At 38.0% G+C, this 19,737-nt stretch overlaps 1 protein-coding gene across 2 annotated transcripts in view; it reads left to right on the top strand.

Annotated features, from left to right (window-relative positions):
* The window catches only part of axin1 (axin 1), a 108,462-nt gene extending 92,908 nt beyond the window's left edge, over positions 1–15,554 (top strand). Inside the window, exons 7-11 of one of the 2 annotated variants that reach the window (XM_041206774.1) lie at positions 4,245–4,421; positions 5,329–5,574; positions 7,894–8,001; positions 10,405–10,572; positions 12,929–15,554. In XM_041206774.1, coding sequence (XP_041062708.1) covers positions 4,245–4,421; positions 5,329–5,574; positions 7,894–8,001; positions 10,405–10,572; positions 12,929–13,055 — 826 coding nt within the window. In that variant the 3' untranslated portion in view covers positions 13,056–15,554. The remainder of the gene's footprint in view (positions 1–4,244; positions 4,422–5,328; positions 5,575–7,893; positions 8,002–10,404; positions 10,573–12,928) is intronic. The other variant, XM_041206775.1, reaches the window with a different exon arrangement.
* Positions 15,555–19,737: the final 4,183 nt, after the last annotated feature.

The following is a 19,737-nucleotide window of genomic DNA, read 5'->3' as shown; positions in this document are numbered from 1 at the left end:
CTGCAGGAGTTCCTTCGGGTAGTGTCCTAGGCCCAACCATCTTCAGCTGCTTCGTCAATGACCATCCCTCCATCATTAGATCACGTGGGGGTGTTCATTGATGATTGTACGATGTTCAGCGCCATTTGCAATTCCTCAGATACTGAAGCAGCCTGTGTCCATATGCAGCCAGACCTGGACAACATTGAGAATTGGTTGGATAAGAGGCAAGTAACATTCACAGCACACAACAGCCAGTCAATGCCACCTCCAACAAGAGAGAATCTAACCTCCTCCCCTTCACGTTCAGTGGCATTACCATCGTTAAATCTCCCACTATCAATATCTCGAAGGTTGCCATTGACCAGAAACTGAACTGAACTAGCCATGTAAGTACTGTGGCTACAAGAGCAAGTCAGAGGTTGGGAATTCTGTAGAGTAACTCATCTGAATCCCCTCAGCCTGTCCACCATCCACAAGGCACAAGTCAGTAGCATGATGAAATACCCTCCGCTTGCCTGGATGAGTGACGCTTCAAAAACACACAAAGCCAACACCATCCAGGACAAAGCAGCCCACATGATTGGAACTCCATCCACCACCTTAAATGCTCACTCCCTTTAGCACCAGCGCACAGTGGCAGCAGTGAATACCATCTACAAGATGCACTGCAGGAACTCGCTGAGACTCCTTCGACAGACCTTCCAAACCAGTGACCACTGCCATCTAGAAGGACAAGGGTAATGGATGCATGGGAGCACCACCAACTGCAAGTTCACCTCCAAATCACACACCATCCTGAATTGGAACTATATCGCCATTCCTTCCCTGTTGCTCTGTCAAAACCCTGGAACACTCTAACAGCACTGTGGAAGTACCTACCCCACATGGACTGCACCAGTTCAAGAAAGCAGCTCACTACCATCTTCCCTAGGGCAATTAGGGATTGGCAATAATGCTGGCCTAACCAGGGTTGCCCACATCCCATGAAAGAATAAATAGTTGAAAAAAACTTGCTGTGTGGAAATTGATGGCCATGTTTCCCACACAGTAACTATGCCTCAAAAGTAATCCATTGACTGTGAAGTGCTTTGGGATGCCCTGAGAATATGAAAGACTCTGAATGCTTTCCATAACTAAGCAGGAGGGGCGATTGTAGGGGGGCATAAATTCAGGTTGTAAAAAGATTTCAGTAAATTGAAGATTGAAATTCGAGCATCCTGATAGAATTCCTTTTTTTACTGAATTTTAATCCTCTTTTCTTTTGGTCACGTACATTTCATGGACAGCATTAGTGTTGGCATCACACTTTCAAAGGTCTGTTAATATTTTAATAACCTATGTCAAGAAAATTTTCAGGCTGCCCCTTGGGAACTCGGGGATTTACATAATTCAAAAAGACCATTGAAATCCATCTGGCCCACCACAAATTTTGAAAAGACCTTGCATTAATCTGTGTCTAATGTCACAATCTTTTTCCCTGGCTAATATCTATCCAGTTCCTCCTTGTATTTGCTAATTGATGTGCTTATCCAGGTAGTATATTCCACATATAAAACACTCTGTGTAGAATAATAAATCTAAACTGCTTGTCACATTTCATGTTCTGATCTTGAATCTTTTAAACGCTTAACATAAATTGAACTTTTAAATGTTTGTATTTATTGGTACCCTTTGAACATCTCAGTAATATTTCCAGAATCCTCCTTTTCCATGGTGTGAAAATTCCAGTTCTGTGGCCTTTTCTCATACTAAGGTGCATAATCTAAGGTGTTAATTTGATTACCTTTTGTTGACCCCTTTCTAATGTCATGATATATTACAACTACACCATGTAAGGCTACACCAGTATAATAAATGAGAACAGAAAATGCTGGAAAATCTCAGCAAGTCTGGCAGCATCTATGGAGAGAGAAACAAATTTCGAGTCCACATGACTCTTCAGAGCTACACCAGTGTTTTGTTGATGTTCGTTATGACTTCCTTGAACTTATTTTTGTAGCTACACACCCGAAAATCTGTTTGCTATTTGCTGCTCATTGTCTGATGGTTACAGGAACTATTCATAAAGATCCCTTATGTACTGCAAACATTTAGCTTACACTTAACAGTTTTTTCCTCATGCCTGATTGGAATAATCTGTATTATTCACATTAAACAACACCTACCACTTGTCAGCCAACTTTCTTAACTGTTTAAATTTCACTGGATTTGTTGTATATGTTTAAGTATTTCTTATTCAGCAGATTCATTGTCTTTAAGGAATTCCAATATATTTCTCAGGTATAGCTTCTTTAACAATCATTCTGACACATTCCCTTGAGTGCCAAAATGTTACGTACATGTGATTCACTGGTGTGTTTCAAGGGCTATCTTTTTACATCAATTTTAAAAAATGCGAATACTTACCTTCTGATTCAAAAGAGTCATTAAAGCTATCCACCAGAAAATAATACATTTAATTTCTCACCTACCTCAGCATGAAAACAACTTTCACTTATATTGTGCTTTTAACATAGATGATGTTTAAATGGTGATTCACGAAATGGAATCAGAAAAATGGATGTTGGACAAAAGGAGGTGATGTTAGGAGGGGGTGTCCAAAAATGTCAAAAAGATGGGGTGAGAAGGGGTTTTAAGGATCAAATTACAGAGATTGAGGTTTTGGCATTTGAGGTCACAGCTGTCAGTGATGAGGAGAGGGTGGATACAGAACAGGCTAAAGATGGGAGGAGGTTAGGGTTGTAGTATTGGAGCAAATAAGAGATAGGGAGAGGTGTGGCTATGCAGTGATTTAAAGACAGATAGGATATGGGCTAAAAAGTTTGATTGCGTTTAAAATTTATGGAAATTGGGAGGTTGCCAAGGACAACATTGGAATATTTGAATCTGGAGCTGAGGGAATGCATAGATGAGGGATTCAACTGTAGATCAGCTGAGGTAGGGGCAGACATGGACAATGTTACGGTGTTGGAAGAAGATGGACTTTGTGATGGAGTGAACATAGAACCTCTGCCTCCCAAATGATCCTAATAGGAGGCTGAAGTGTGAGAATGGTAATTGCTGGAGATACTCTGGTTTCCACGAAAGAGAAAAATGGAACCAAAGAAAGGAGAATGCTAAGTCCAGAGAAGCCAAGAAAGGAACATGGACCACAGTCAATTGCAGAGGTCATCTGTGACTGCTTAATGCTTTGGTAGGAGCAGAAACCTGATTGGAGAGATTCAAACGGGGTTGTGGAAAAGATGAACAGATCTGAGAATTCAGCGAACCAGATATATGCAATGGTAAGACAACTTGGGCACCTGAAGGAGGGAATAATATTACAGCATGACTTTGTAAATGAGTAGAGAAACCTGAGAAATTCTTTGGAATCCCTTTAAAGAATTTATTTATCTGGTGAATAAGAAACAATCAGTGACAAGTTCAAGGATTTTGGAGAAGACCAAAATAGAGCAGTAATTTTGAAGCGCACTGGGGCTGAAATGTTTTTTGAGCAAGGGTTGATGGCAGTTTCGAAAAGGAGTGGAACAATACTGAAGAAGAGGGACAACTGCAACAGTTCCAAGGAGAAGGCACTCATCTACTTTCTGTGGGCAACTAAGTTTGGGAAATGTATCAGACTTGTCACGTTCACCTATATCCCCGGCCAGTTCTAATTCTTTTAAAAATGTAAGCATTTGTACTTGAGTGTTCTAATTCTGTCAATATTTAACATTGAGTAACAAAAAACCTGATGAGGGGTGTTAAAGAAATGGAACTCTGCCTATTTCATATTTATGTTGGTCATAAGCAATCTCAAATCAGTTAAGGTACAGTAAAGGTCCTTCAGCCCCAATCTATAAAGAGTACACACTACTGCACCAGTGTGACATCCCATATCACCCACTTTGGTTCTCTGATAGAAATTGCCAATTAATGCTAAATTAAAGACAATTTTGTGTTACTGGATTAAAACTATCCAAACTTGTCTCATACTGGTTCCTTGCATTTTATCAAGATGAGCCCAGGCACCGAGTGAAACACAAGTAGTGCCTTAAACCATTGAATTACTTAGTGCAATGAACATTGTCTAGATATAGTTGATGATGAATATTTGAAAAAAATTGGAAAAGGTTAACTGAATTTATGTCAAAATGGCATAAAATAGCTGTAATAATCAGAGTAGAGAATCACCTGATGTTTGGACTTGAACTTTCTAAGCTGAATAGTTGTGATACCATAAAGCTTTTAAAATATTGACTGATTTGAATATTATGGTGCAGTGGTAAAGTCAACACACTGTCGAAACGAAATACCAAGAAGACTGAGCCGGGAAAAACAGATGCTGGGAGCTACGAAAACCCTGCTCCTCCAGAGGACATGGAGCGGAATCAGAAGATAATGCAATGGATAATTGAAGGAGAGAAGGAAATTCACAGGCATAAAAAGGCTCCACATAAGTAAGAGAACCTCCTTTGATTTGAATATATACGGTTGCTCTTATACATGCTTTTTTAAATATATAGATATGAAACCGTAATATTGTGCATTACCTAATATTGTGTCACAGCCTAATACTGCATGTGAATTCTTTTTCAAAATTTGCATTTTCCCTAATTGTCCTTCCAAAACTTACATAGAAAAAGAGATTCCCCAAAAGAACAGATATGAAAGTTTTTTTTCTCATTATTGTAACAGAAGTAACAATCACTATAACTTGATTTACAAATATATAGCACTACTTCAAGTTTAAAAATCCCAGACATTATTATAATATAGGAAGTGCTGGAAAAACTCAGCAGGTCTGGCAGCACCTGTGGAGAGAGAAAGTGTTTAAAGTTTCTGATCCATATGCCCAGAGCTCTGAAGAAAAGTCTGTTTCTCCACAGATGCTGCTAGACCTGCTGAGTTTTTTTCAGTATTTCCTGTTTTTATCTCCGATCTCCAGTACCTGCAATATTTTGCTTTTATTATTATAAAATAACTTAATGGACCAATATTCTTCATTCTATTGAAAAACATTTAACATATGTGTGTAAGCTACACCTCAAACTTGTTCCTGCACAGAAGAAGAAAACTGACAAGCATGTTGGACTCATCATAATTTAAACTTTTTAACTTTTTTAAGAAGGTCTTTTTAAAGACTACACCTACTCCATTCAAAGTTTCTTAATTTTAATTAACCAAAGCTTTAGTGGTCAACAGAGGAGCTCAATCATCTCAAAAAATGAACCCACAATCTTGCATTATTAAATTATTAAATGATCATTGTGTCCTCCTAAGTGTGTAATGTTCAGTTTCTGATTTCATGTCAATAAAAAGATTTTTGCAAAGATGAACTAATAACACACCCCCTTTTTGTTACAGCTTGATAGGGGCTAAGAAACAACCTAGTCATGATACTTCTAGGCCAAGTTCAATTGAGAGGCCAGGAGCTGTTCATCCATGGGTCAGTGCACAGCTGCGAAATCCTGTCCAACCGTCACACCCATTCATTCAGGATCCAACCATGCCACCTAACCCAGCACCCAACCCTCTGACTCAATTGGAAGAGGCACGCAGACGGCTTGAAGAGGAGGAAAAGAAGAGTGGTAAACTACAGTCCAAGCAAAGGTGAGAAGAATCAGCTGTATTCCACTTTTGCTTTGTCAGAGGTAGTGCACTTTAAAATTTAAAAGGTCAAAAATCCAACCTTTTATAAATGTTGTTTAATATATGTGCTGGATAATGATAAAGTTGGCAGTCTACAAACGGCCTAGACATTATTTGCCATCCATTTAAAAAGAGACATGGTATTTTCTATGCATTTACAAATACTACACTGTTAAAACATAAAGTATACATTTAATCTGACTATTTGTTTTGAATTGAATGCTGAAAAATATTATTGGCTACATTCATGAAATTACATCTTTTAGTAAAAAAAAAGTGCTTGATTTCCTCTTAATTTTGTGGGCTGTTATTTCCAATGTCATCAGTAGAGTCACATGAATAGCCCATGCTGACTCAACTCATGGAGTCCAAATATTGTTTCCTTTGTTTAGAAGAGCCTGGCCTCTACTGGGCACTTCGCACTTGCCTTGTGGAAAATATTCTTCCTAAAACTCCATAACATCTTAAATTAGGATGAGGTTTGCACTGAAGATTTCTCAGGTGATTGGGTTTGTGAGCTTTCGACGCTGTTCTACCATTGACTCTTTGCCAATGGACGAGAATCCTGAAAGTGAGACTTCTAATATGCTGCAAGCCACAAAATGGGTTTTACAAAACCTTTTTAAACTGATTACCAAAACTTGTCATTTTCCTTTGTTTTGGACTAAGCATCATTGTACCCAGCTTGCGTCCTAATATCTTTCAATTATATTCTCTCAGGTTGTCAGATAAGATACTTTTAAGTGTGATGATCTGCCAAAATATTTAATGGCCTTAGATATGCAATCACATCAGAAACAATTCAGTTCTTCTAGCCTCTGAATAATTCTAAACCATGTTTCTTTGTAATCAGCCTCTTGTTTAATATATACTTTATCTAATCATTTGGCAATGCAAATTTTTGTGTGATGAGGCTGACCAAAAAGGTATCTTACAAGCTAATTGAACTTCAAATTACAAATAATCCTTCAAACAAAGCATTAGAAAATAATGGTGCTGCACAATACCTCTTAATATCTACATTAAATAATGCACATTTGTAATTCTGTTTGCTTTTTAACATGAAAATTCACCTAAATTAGAATTGAAAATATTGATCAAATAGGTATTTTGTTAAATTGGCATTGTGACAGACTTGATGACGTATTGAGGATGTTTTATATTTTAGAGGTCAGAGCAGATAATTATCAGATTGTTCAATTGTAAGGTAAGAGTTAAGTGTCTGCTTTCAGAGTTTAGAAACTTCTGTGTGAATTTGCAGCCCAGAAGTTTAACCACAAATATTTTGACTAAATTGGCCATCTAGCACAATAAAATTGCTGTTTGATTCTTCCCCGGTCTCTCAGCACCTCCCTCTAATTAAATGCCAATCATTGTTTCCTAGCAAACCCTGATGTCAGTTGCTCTGCATACCTGATATTCTATTGGATTTGTGTGAGCAACTTTAACCCTCTTCTCCTTGATGGCATCACTGAAATTTAAAGCTTGCTATGTGGTGGATCACCTAAGGCACAAACCTCTTGATTCACCAAAGTGCCAAAATGTGCAGTTAGATCAATTCTTTTAAAGAAGACAACTGCTAACTCAAAGCTTTTTCAATTCTAATTGTTTTTGTGCTCACTTGTTTCATTTTAGGTAAATATTGGAATTTGCATAATTTGTCATTTGATCAGGTACAGATTGAAGTTGGTTGCAGCAGAATTTAGAAATTTAGTTCAACAGAATATATTTTTTGTAAGTTCATACCTATTATTGGACCAAATTTAAGGCCAAAATAAGATGTTTAATTTTAATTATTAGTGGCCATGTCCATTAAATATAGTATTTAGACAATGTTACATTCTACTAGGTTATTAAGGTTAGAACTTTAAGTTCTAATTTATGATAGATCTGTGGAGGTGTAGTGTCTTCTCAAGTGTTTCTAGAATTATTGCATTGATCTACAGAGATTATGCATGATGTTTCCATGCACAAGGTTATGATTATGGAAATGATTAATGAGTTGCCCCTTGCTGTTCTCTTGCACCTCCAAGTGCCCAGTTTGATGGTTCTTTAAGTAGAAATTTTGGAATCTACACTTAGCCAGAAAGTAGTATCATATAGACAAGAAGATAATCCATAACTTAAAATGAAACAGGGGTGCTAACTCTGAATAAGGCAGCAGATGGGCAAAGTATGCACCATGATTGTAGTAATGGCTGTTTTTGAGAGAGGAGAAAGCAGACAGGTAGCTGGAGTAGAGCATTCTAATTCCGAGGATTATTCTCCATGACACTGCAGGTATGTGCAAGAGGTTATCCAACGGGGTCGCACTTCTATCAGGCCTGCATGTATTCCAGTGCTGAATGTGGTACCAGCCGTCTCCGACATGGATCTCTCTGAGTCAGAGTACGTCCCGCTGCTGTTGATGCATTCTCTGTCATCCTAGGTTTAGATATTAGTTTGTACATAGGCCTTACATTTTAATAGCACTGAATTTTAGTTAATTAAATATAAGTATATTTTTCATATTAACACAAACTTGTTCTTGATATTGCAATATATTTTTAACATAAATACTTTGTACTAACTCCTTGTACATTGGACTGACATTGAATTTATTGCTGTAAAATGTCATCAGGAGCTATTATCTCTGGATCTTGTAGCTGCTTATGAGGGAACTAAATGAGAATGATACATTAAGTGTAGTATCCTTTCAGTGCAGTTTAGACAACCTGTTTTTCCTGTATCCCCATCTTATAAAAACAGATTAGTACTGCATCTTACCAGTAAATTAAGTCTGCTGAGGCAATGGGAAGGCACTTGAAAGTTAAGTTTAGTGATTATGATTAAAGAAAAAGCAGGAGTATGAGTTTTAAACTGCATTTAGCAACATTTACATAATTGTTTGAAAGGAACTAAATAAGATCAAAGAACTAAATAAGATCAAAGATGGTAAGTGTTTGAGATATTCCCTATGCTGGAGATTCCATCTCTTGCAAAAACTAATTTTCATAGATATTTTGGAAGTATGAAACAAACTATTAACAGTTTTGCTTTTCGATCACTGCCACTTGATACTTCCATTTGTTGGCAGAATACCTGGGCCTTTTTTAATATGGCTGCTAAGATATGTACCAAAATGTATAATGCACAACTGTTACATCAGTTGTTTACTAGAAGTAGTAACAAACACATGCACGATATCTTAATGTCAGTTGGTTGTAAAGTTATATAATTGATGTCAGGAAATTCTTTGTGATCTGGACTTTTTTTATTGATATGACAGATTAAAAATGATTGAAGTTGTCATTTTAAGATCTTGCTTTCCACACAGTTATCTTAATGCAATCAGTTTCTTGATAATCCCTCAGATCTAATTAGAGAAGTTTCAATTTCATGTTAAAAGTATAATGACAATTGTTAACATTTTTGAATGTTCACAAAATATCTTATCATTGAAAAGGTTTATGTAGGTATTCTAGTAATTTAAAATATTTTGATTTGATAATTTAAGCTCCACTTTCATCTCCATTGAGGTTTCCTGCCTCAAATCAATTTTTCAATCCAACGGATGGAGTGGATTTTTGTACCTAGTTTAAAACTGCTGTGCATCAGTCCACAAGGGAAACTCAGAAGGGCAAAATAAACTTATTTTTTCTCCTTACAGGACTCCTGTTGCTGGGAGGAATACTATTTATTCCCCTAATTTTTATGCTTATGTGCTGCTGCTTGCTATTGGGTTCAATAAGGTTTAGCTACCATTTAGAAATAATGATTACAGTTGAAAACAAGTGGAATTGAAATGTCAGCAATAAAGAGTTGATAGTTGTCATTAGCTCAGTTACCAATAACTTTGATCGTACTTTCACAGGTGTATAGTGCATTTGATTGGTGTACAGTTTAATGCTCCATTGGAGTGGTAGATGCTTTCTTAATGCCAAATTGCTGTACCTAGGGGGTTATGGAGCAGTCAAGTGCAGCTTGGCTGAAGGAAAGAGTCATATTGGAAGGGGGCGTTAAGTCAACATTGAATGAAAGGATAATGAAACAAGATGGTGCACTTCAGAAAGATTCTGTGATTAAGTTTCAGCATTGCTAAAGTAAGATTAAGATGCCAATTTGTGTGAGGATTAATGCTTGAGGGCCTCATTGAATCATAAAATCTTACAGCACCAAAGGAGGCCTTTTGGCCCCTCGTGCCTGTTCCAATGCAGTGAGTTTTTAGTGGGGATTATCCAGCTTTGAGAAAGGGCATTAATTGTTTAAACATTATAGTAGTACCTCTGTCTTTTTATTACTTTTTAAGAAATTCAAAAGTGCCTTCTTTTAATATATGATTTCTTCATAAAGTAGTTTACCGATTGAGAGCACACACTGGTTTAATCATGAAAATACATTCTGGTAATCACAAACCTGTTATTTTACAGCCCGGAATCATTTTGCAGCAATTCAAATTTAAAACAATATGTAATAGTGTATGACATGATTGAGTTAAAATACTCCCAAATGCATGACACTGTCTCTATCAACTTAGTTGCTTAGCGCTTGAACCCAAAGGAAACAGCGAACTCGAAAGGTGTTAGAAACCAGATATTCCGATGCAGCCAGTGATTTTTGTTAACATTGTTTGGATGTCAGTCATAGTTTTATTAATTGGCTTTATATATTTTTTGTTTCCTCAGTAAAAACTAGCAAAAATATGATGATTCATTTCCCCAACTCAGTCTTATTTCTGCAGATATTCTACCAATTTTTAGTTGTGTGATGAAATGAAAGGAAGCTCACTATGATCTTTTCTTTCCACTATAGGCATAAACCTCAAAAGAAGTCAGCAAATGGTGTGTCTCAGCCTGGTGATAACATTGTGGTAGCCTACTACTTCTGTGGGGAGCCAATTCCATACAGGACATCTGTTAAAGGGCGTGTCGTCACGTTGGGACAGTTCAAGGAGCTGTTGACTAAGAAAGGGAATTACAGGTATGTATGTCCAAACTTAATTTCTGCTACAGTGAAGATAAATTTATGACTAATCACCCCAATGGAAGGGACCAAACCAATTGCAGTTGAAAGGGATGTTAGAAAATGAATGGCTGCTTGAGAAGGGGGAAGATATTAAATTACCAATTCTTTTTTTTAAAAAAAAAGCAATGTTAATATGCAGAAGTGCATTAAACATCATAGCTGGGATTTTATTGGGGGTCTTATCCACCAGCTGGAGAACTGACGGGGAACCCCTGTTAATTCTGGGGATGGGGGTGGGGGGTAGGAGGCCAACGGAATCAAGTGCCCTTCAGGTACTTAATTGGCTCCCATCCCGGCTGTGGTAGTCCTGTCTGCCGAGAGTTGCCAGCCGTTCAGAGGCCGATGCTTGTCATTGCCGCCAGCAGGAGTGGAGGCTACTGGTGGAACTACACCCACCTGAGACCCAGAATTGCAGAGGGACCCCAGATCACAGGTGAATGAAGGTGGAGTGGGTGTTGCAGGGCAGAGGTCATGGGGGGTAGGGTGGCGAGAGGGGTTGGTGGCAAGGGTGGGGGTGTGGCTTTCAGCACCCACCCTCTGTCTGATCCCAGGTTCCTTGATTGCGTACTGAGCGCCTGATAACCAGGGATTCACTCCCCGGGAGTCTGCTCTATTTTATCTCTGACCCGAACCACCACCAAATTGTGGTAGGCCAAAGGATAGTGGGTGTCAATTAGCTCATTAATGAGCCTAATTGACATCTTGCCACCACCGCCAGCCAGGAATCCTGTGTCAGTCCTATACACCCTCTGATTTAATTGAGGGAGGTTTTCCTGCAGCCGGCAGACTGATGTGTGGACTCGACCATGATTAAGTGGGCCCGGCTACCGTGGTTCCTGCCATGGGGAGGCGGTGGCATAGTGTTATTGTCACTGGATTAGTATTCCAGAGACCCAGGGTGATGCTGTGGGGAGCCGGGTTCGAATCCCACCACGGCAGATGGTGAAATTTGAATGCAATAAAAATCTGGAACTAAAAGTCTGATGAGCATGAAGCCATTGCTGTTTGTAGTAAAAACCCATCTGGTTTTCTTTCCTTTAGGGAAGGAAATCTGCTGTCCTTACCTGGTCTGGCCCGCATGTGACTCCAGACCCACTCTTAAATACCCCCTGAACAAGGGCAATTAGAGATGGACAATAAATACTGGCCTAGCCAGTGATTCCCACATCCCATGAATAAAAAATAAATAAAATCCAGCCCTATACCTAAAAAAGCTTGGGTGCTTTGAAACAACCTTTCAGAGCATTTTTCAGAACAATGCATATGTTATAGATTTTTTATTTAAATGAAATGATACTCTTACTACAATTTAATGCTGGACTGCCCAAACTTGTGGGCCATGGGCTCAGGAGCCCCAATTACCCAGCAGCTCAGTTATATTTGTCCTTCTGTTTCTTACATGCTGGTCTATTGTGCTTGAACTTCATGTACCCACATATTTTGAGAAGATTAATTTTAATGCAGCTGTCTCAATCATAGATAAACTTTGAATAAGAACACTAAAACCTGTTTATCTGTAGTTTGATTAATGGGAACAGTGATTTAATTTGAATATGTCCATGAGGCTCTCTGCTATGGCCCAAGTGGCCCTACAAGATGAAAAGTTTGGATACTCCTGATTAGCTAACATTACTACATTATAAGATAATTAGTTACTACAGGATTAACAAACAAAATAACCGGTTATACCTATTCACCTTAGTGTTCTTGTGGCTGTTAAATTTTAATATTCTGTGACATCAAAAGAATTAAAAGTTTGTGATGCATGAGGGAGAATCTCGAAAAATGGAGATGACTTGATTCATTTCAGCATTCAAAGGTTTCACTAAGATGAATCATAGTGTACATGGGTAAATCTCACAGGATGGATTAAATCAGCCAAGAAGTGGTGCATGAATCAATCTGAGGCTTGGCCTGAGTTGGTTGCTATAATTCGACTTAATTTGTTAGAAACTTGGAAGTAAGTCTGTTCCATCACTGCAGAATTTTAATAAACTGGATGAGAGCAGTACAACGTTTTACAGGGTCTGCAATCTCCAAAGATTGGGCTTCAGATCTGCTTTACCATTGGGTAATCGCAAAAGCAGGTTATCTACCTGTTTTCTGGCTGGATATAGTGCATGGAACAGAAACACTTCAATTAAAGGAAGAAAATAAGAAATAGTTGCAAAACATTATTGAACCCTATGATTATCTTTCAAGGGCTGTCTTTTGTATAAAAGGTTTTGATTTTAAAATTGTCAGCACAGAAATTAAACAGCCAGTAGTGACATTTAATGGTATACTGAGAAAACAACTTTTTGTTTTGCAGGTATTATTTCAAGAAAGTAAGTGATGAGTTTGACTGTGGGGTAGTATTTGAAGAGGTGCGTGATGAGGAAGCAATTCTGCCAATTTTTGAGGAGAAAATTATTGGAAAAGTGGAAAAAATTGACTAAATGCAAGACGGCCATGAAGAAGAGTATGTAATGGTACAAGAGATGTTTCAGCTGCTTGGAGTACTTCAAACTACATTACTGGGGGTCACGGTAGTGAACTGTGGAAAATGCATCTTGCTGACATATTAAGGCTTCCAACTCTCCACAGGGATATTTTACAACTGCTCGTTACAGCAGAAAAAATGGTGCTTTCAACACCAAGGTCTGCCATTGCAGTCCTTCGATGGGAATGTTTGCAGCATTATCTTCTCTTTATCAGTATACTTCAAACACTAAGTGTAATGTAGCATTGTAAAATTGTATTAGAAATTGTAATATGAAACTGTTTACTAAAGCTGCATATTTTTGATATAATGTAATCTGAGGAAAATAGCATTTTTAATGTAACAGTGCTCTTATGTTATTTTAAACATACATACAGGTACTTGAGCTCACCAAATGTGTACAGCCATCTGTAATAATAGCTATTTGGTCCCTATTTCAAACCATTGATAGTTTCTCCACTTGTAGGTTGGATGATTATCACTGATTCCGTTGTCTTATCAGGACAAAATGTCCATCAAGAAAGTTTACATAGGCCACCCTTGCAAATACTGCTGTATAGGTCTTTTCATATGAAAAAGTTGCACAGTTTTGTTAAGATCTAATATTATAGGAATGTGTATGTTGAGGAGTGATTGACTGGTCCCAATTCCCCAACCCCTACCAATTTTTTTGGTACCTAGCACTTATAATGCTGATGCTGCTTTTCAGTTTCTGCACGTTCCTGCTCCAGTTTGAAAACAGAAACTGATTAACCCTAGCTAGTGAATCCCAAACCATTGAAAAACTTGGATGAGTTAGATTACCGCTTAGCAATAGTACATACTGTACATCTGCTGTTGAAGCAGTTTGCTAACTCTAGCAGCTCCCGAAGCTTGTGTAAGTTTTGTCAGTCAGGATCCTAGAATCAGATTCAAACTCAAATTGGTTACAATATTTTACACTTAACGATCCCTAAACTTTGTGTCCAGCATGAAGCTGATATCACAACATGGCAGCCAACAGCACTTGAGTTTTTTTTTGGAAACCTCCATTCAGTTTATCGCTGAATGTACAACTTACAATGTAAGTGACATGTGGCACTTCTGTTGCCATTGCCAAACTAATATACAGGTGCATGCAGTGCTAACATTGATCTGTATTAGACACAAATTCACATCTATTTTCCTGAAAACTGAAACTTTGGTTAAGTTGACTTCAGTTTATTGGCTCCGGAATAGTTTTGGAGCAATCATATATTTGAATATTTGTCAAATTTTGGTATAGGTCTAACAAGGAGACCCAGAAGCCCTTCTCATCACGTTTCTCCTCCATTCAGTTTATTCTTCATGGTGTACACAACATCTTACAACTAGTTTAATAAATCATAAATAACCATGTCTTTGAACTGGCAACATACTTAAAATATTCTGTATTCTACAGGACTGAACCTGCCCTCAGCCAAATTTTAAGATACTGCTCTTGGTAACAGAAACAAATCCTCTGCTGGCCAAAATATTCAATCTAAATGCTCAGTAATCACTGTCATTTTATAACATTTGGTGTTTGAGCATTTTTTCATGAATCTGCTACAGTTATTGGTATTCAGCTTCAATTTTAATGGTGCATAAGTAAAAACTGCATAAGTAAATTCACTACCTGCAACAAACTTTCTCATGGGGGAGAAAAGGCCTATACAGTAAAAGTTACTGTTGATAAGGTTTTAATCAGGATATTGAGTCTATAACTATATTTTCATCTGTCAAATTTCATTGCTGGTTTATTTATAACAGGTGTCCTTGATGTCAAAAGGGCATTGATTCTGGTTTTAAAACTTCACACTGCAAGTTGGGCTTTCATCACTCTGCCAATTTATTAACGTGAACATTCAAACTATCATGCCGCTGTCCCATTGCTGCCCACCCAACCTCCATTCTGATGGCATTGTTCCTCCCACAGTTTTGTTTACTGCCATTCGGCTGCCTAAATGTGTAGAAGCTGGGTTTAAAACTAATGACGGGTCTTCAGTCTGTTACACAGAAAGGATAATTAGTTACAAATTTTCCCAAAATCTGGCAGTCCAAGGAACAGCCTAAAACATATTTGTTTCAGAAAGGTATTGTGTAAATAAAAGTACATCACAGAGTGCCTTTTATATTCAATGCTGTTACCTGTCCGACGCTATGTGACCCCCATGACTGAGGAATAGCTCTCCTCATCCAGGGATCTGCAGTATGGTTTCTCCTCCTGCATTTGGTGTCCAGCGGGATTTTTATGTGGCCCTGCATTCACGGGTTTTGCATTTCCCTTTTTTCTAAGGGTTTCCATTGTAAATATGTACATTTTCTAAAGATGATGTCTTCAAGTAGCAGCACGTCAAAAGATTTAGTTACCTGGTTTCAGTCATCTTTGTGTGCTGACTTGTACAATTATCTTTTAAAAGGTACTTGGACAATAAAGAAAAAAAAATAAAGTGAATTCTGTGTATGCTATACCTTCTGTATCTGTTCAGCTCATGTTCTTAATCATTCTGCTGTTAGAAATTAACTGTTTGTCTAATATGCATTTCCTATCCCAAAATACAGATGAAACATTTCTTTTTTCATTTGGGGAATGCCACCAATGAATGGTAATGTTTCTATATATTTTTGCTACCCTGCTACATGGAAGAAAAATATTTTTACTCCTTAAAGAAAATACAGAAGGAATTGATGGCAGGGGCCATCTACTTTTTAAAGAAAGCAAAAATGTCAGCTTTACATTGCACAGAAATAGTGCGATATAATTGAGATGTAAATGCAGCAAAACACGTGCTTTCTGTTCAAACATCCTGGCTGATTTCATTGTGTATACTGACAGATTATATATCTAGTTAACTAAAGCACAGGGTTAAGTAACTAAAAAAAGACATTGCATCTGAAGTTTTTTTTTCCCCCTTCAATACTCATTCTCAAAATGTTGGTGTCACTGACAAGGCCAGCATTTATTGCTGATCTAGTTTCTCTGAGAAGGTGACGATGGACTTTTCTTTTGAACCTTGCTAGGCTACTTCAGAGAAGAGTTGGGTCAATTAAGTTGATGTGGGACTGGAGTCGCACATTGGTCAGACTAGGAAAGCATGGTTTCCACCGTTAAAGGACATTAATGTATCTGAAGAACATTACAAAACTAAATTTTATTTTTCTAAGTTAGATTGATACTATTTAGACTTTAACCATATTTGGGAGCATTCATATCTCCAATACTGTTTGTTGATTGGCACCTTCATTTTGATATTTTAAACAACAAAACGACAACTTTTCTAACACATTTGAGTAGTTGAAGTGAGTAGATAAGTTTATATGTGCATCATTGAGCGCTGAGAATACCTAAGCAATTAATCAAAGCAGAAAGCTTCCCACATCTAGTCGGATGTACAGTAATGTGTTTTCTGGTCTTTATAAGATTGAAAGTTTACATCAATTCTGGCTCTATATTCTTTGACTCATTTTATGTTGAAATGAGCCTGAATAATCAACACAATTCTTTTCAGCAGCTTCTAAGTTGTAATGATATATGATATGTTTTAATACTGCAGGACTGATGGGCAGTTTCTTGGATTTGTCGTATTTGGTTTTTCCAATGACTGATTTTAGACAAACAAGTCGTACTGCAGTTATGGGACTAAATTTTGCTGCAGGTTAAATTTTAATACCACATGGTTTTTTTTTTGTTCCCCTTGTGCTTTCCTAAAGATGTCAACTCTTGGGGAACAATTGGACAGATAGCAGCTTTTTGGTAATTAGCTGAAGTAGCCATTCTTAGTGTGGGATCCTAATGGTGAATGTCAATGGGCTTTAGCATTTTTTTTAAGAAATCGTTCGTGAGATGGGAGCATCGCTGGCTAGGCCAGCATTTATTGCCCTTGTTCCACGGGTATTTAAAAATCAACCACATTGCTGTGGGTCTGCAGTCACATGTAGGTCAGACCAGGTAGGGATGGCAGATCCCCTTCCCTAAAGGATACTTGTGAATTGGCAATGGTTTCGTGGTCATCATTAGACTTATAATTCTAGATTTTTATTGCCGTCTGCCATGGTGGGATTCAAACCCACATCCCCTGGGTCTCTGGAACACTAGCCCAGTGACAATGCCACCGCCTCCCCAATCTATTAACGTAAACAATCAAACTGTCATGCTGCTGCCCCATTGCCCACCCAACCTCCATTCTGATGGCTTTGTTCTTCCCACAGTCTTGTTTACTGCCATTCGTCTGCCTAAATGTGTAGAAGCTGGGCATTCAGCAGAATTGATTCCATCCACATCTGATGATCACACATTTCCCAGCAAGAGCCACTTTCTAGTAATTGGAAGAATAACCTAGTTTTTAATACGAAATTATATAACTTTATAAGAATTTTTTTTTTTTAAACTGACTTTAGTGCTATTCAGTCTCCATGCAATCTGTTCTGGTGATTGCTTTCCAGTTCTGTTATATGGGGAATTATTCAATTCAGTAAGTCCTCACTTAAAGTTGCAATGGCATTCCTGAAAATTGCGACTTGACTATAGGTAAATCATGGGTTCCCATAGGAATCAATGTTAAAGCCGGAGTTAGTTTCTATCAGACATTTATTGTCCGGAAAACCAATGCACAGGTTGAAATACTGTACTTGTATAGGCCTTTGACGGTTTGGGCATGCAGCCAAGTCAAACTGAAAATCTAAATGATGCGCGGGGACATTGGGACGCACACCCGATGTCACCCAGTGTTACTTTACGCCTCGGTGAGCGGGCCCTGCCCCCGCTTGCCAAGCCGAAAATTCTGGCCCTGGTTTCAGATTGACCAGGCTCCATCTAGTGGCAGACGTTGGCCAGTGCAGGCAATAACTGAAGAAGTCCCAGGACTTCAACATTAAGCTAGGAACGGGAGCAAGGGGAAGAGGAGCCAGCTGAAGGAATCCCCATTGGTGGCAACAGACGCCGGGGACTTTAAATGCAGGAATATAAGGCAGGAATGGTGGTCGGGGTAGAAGGATTTAAGGGCAAGGGTGGGAGCAGGGGTAAGAGGAGAGTTGAAGGGGGTCCCCGCTGCTGGCAACGAGCACCGGGAACTTAAAAGGAGGAATGGAGGTTGGGAATTGGAGCCAGGAAAAAGAGGGACTTCAGATGGAGGGCAGGAGCGGAGCAATGGAGAAAAGGTCATGGCCTCATGCAAGCCACAGAACAGGAAATCTGTGGCAAAAGACGTTATACTGAACCTCGCGATGTTAAACGGATAAATTGACCCTATTTTATTAACTATGTTAAAGCAAAACAATGTTAACTGAGTCAAGGTTAAACGGGGACTTACTGTAATTAGCTAGTTTTGATGTCACTCAATGCGCATGTCAGAAAACATGCATGTTTTCAAGTCCAAAGTTACCACAAGCTTACTTTTTTAATGGTACAAAAGTAGTTATTTTATATTTTGAATACGTTGAGCTCTTGATTAAATGTTATGTCTCAGAAAAACCAGATATCCAGTATGTAATTCATGTCTGGCTGTGAGCCTACTGAACTCAATATAATAGACTGAAACATAGTTTAACAGTATTTGTTGAGATTAAGGCAGGACATGCAAATAGAGCATAAGTGCCAGCATAGACCTGTTGGGCCAAATGTACTGTTTCTGTGTTGTAAAGAAATTATTATGTAATAGACATGTGAAATAGATCTTTTTTTGCTGCAATGAAGGAGTGATACTTCTTACCAAGTTAGAATAGCACAAATTGTTTACCAGTAGAAGACTTTTCCAGTTTTGCCATTTACCTTGGTGCAGAATTTAATATATAATTACATTAAGCCAGCGGCTACACTAACAATAGCAAACCTATAAAATACTGAAAATGCCATAATGGACTGCAAAAGATGAATCAAGTAATAATGGGTTCTGGAATTTATACATTCACTTGCCACTATAGCTTCTCAAAATGCACCGGTTCCATTTTTAGCATGCTTTCTATAATTGATCTCTTGATTATTTTAGTTGCTGGCATTTATTGTGATGGGTATAATTGCTGGGGAATGGAAATTCAGATCCTACTACTACAGATGGAATATGGATACTATTGGATGCATTAATATGTTGGAAGTGATCATCAACATTCAGAATTTTCTCATTTCTATGACACAGAATGTGTTCCAATGTAATTATGATCTTGGAAAGGGTGACACAGGTTTTGGGGTGGAAACTGATAATGTGTTTAGTGATAGACTTTTGAAATTGCTGGACTGAGCCCTGAACTAAATATATATATTTAAGTTCTATAACTTTCTCTGAAAAGGAAGTGGTGGGTTTTTTTTTGTGTACCTTTTCCATGACAATATGTTATGGGGACGTACCTTTACCTAGAAACCCGCTTATATTTTCATATAAAGTTTGGACTGAGTTACCTCAGAATTTAGTTAACAGAATAACATACTTCATAATGAATCTTATCACTTAACTAACAAAATGCAGTCACTGACTCCAAGGTAGCCCAGTAAAGCACTGAAATATGGAAACAGGACTGCTATGTCAGCAGTAAATTAGTCTATGACCAATGTGTTATTAATGAAATTAGATCAATAAACAGCATATAAAAAACAGGAAATGCTGGAAATATTCAGCAGGCCTGGCAACATCTGTAAGTTAACGTTT

The sequence above is a fragment of the Carcharodon carcharias genome, chromosome 15 (assembly GCF_017639515.1).
Source record: "Carcharodon carcharias isolate sCarCar2 chromosome 15, sCarCar2.pri, whole genome shotgun sequence".
Taxonomy (NCBI): domain Eukaryota; kingdom Metazoa; phylum Chordata; class Chondrichthyes; order Lamniformes; family Lamnidae; genus Carcharodon; species Carcharodon carcharias.
This window is presented reverse-complemented; position numbering and strand designations above follow the sequence as displayed.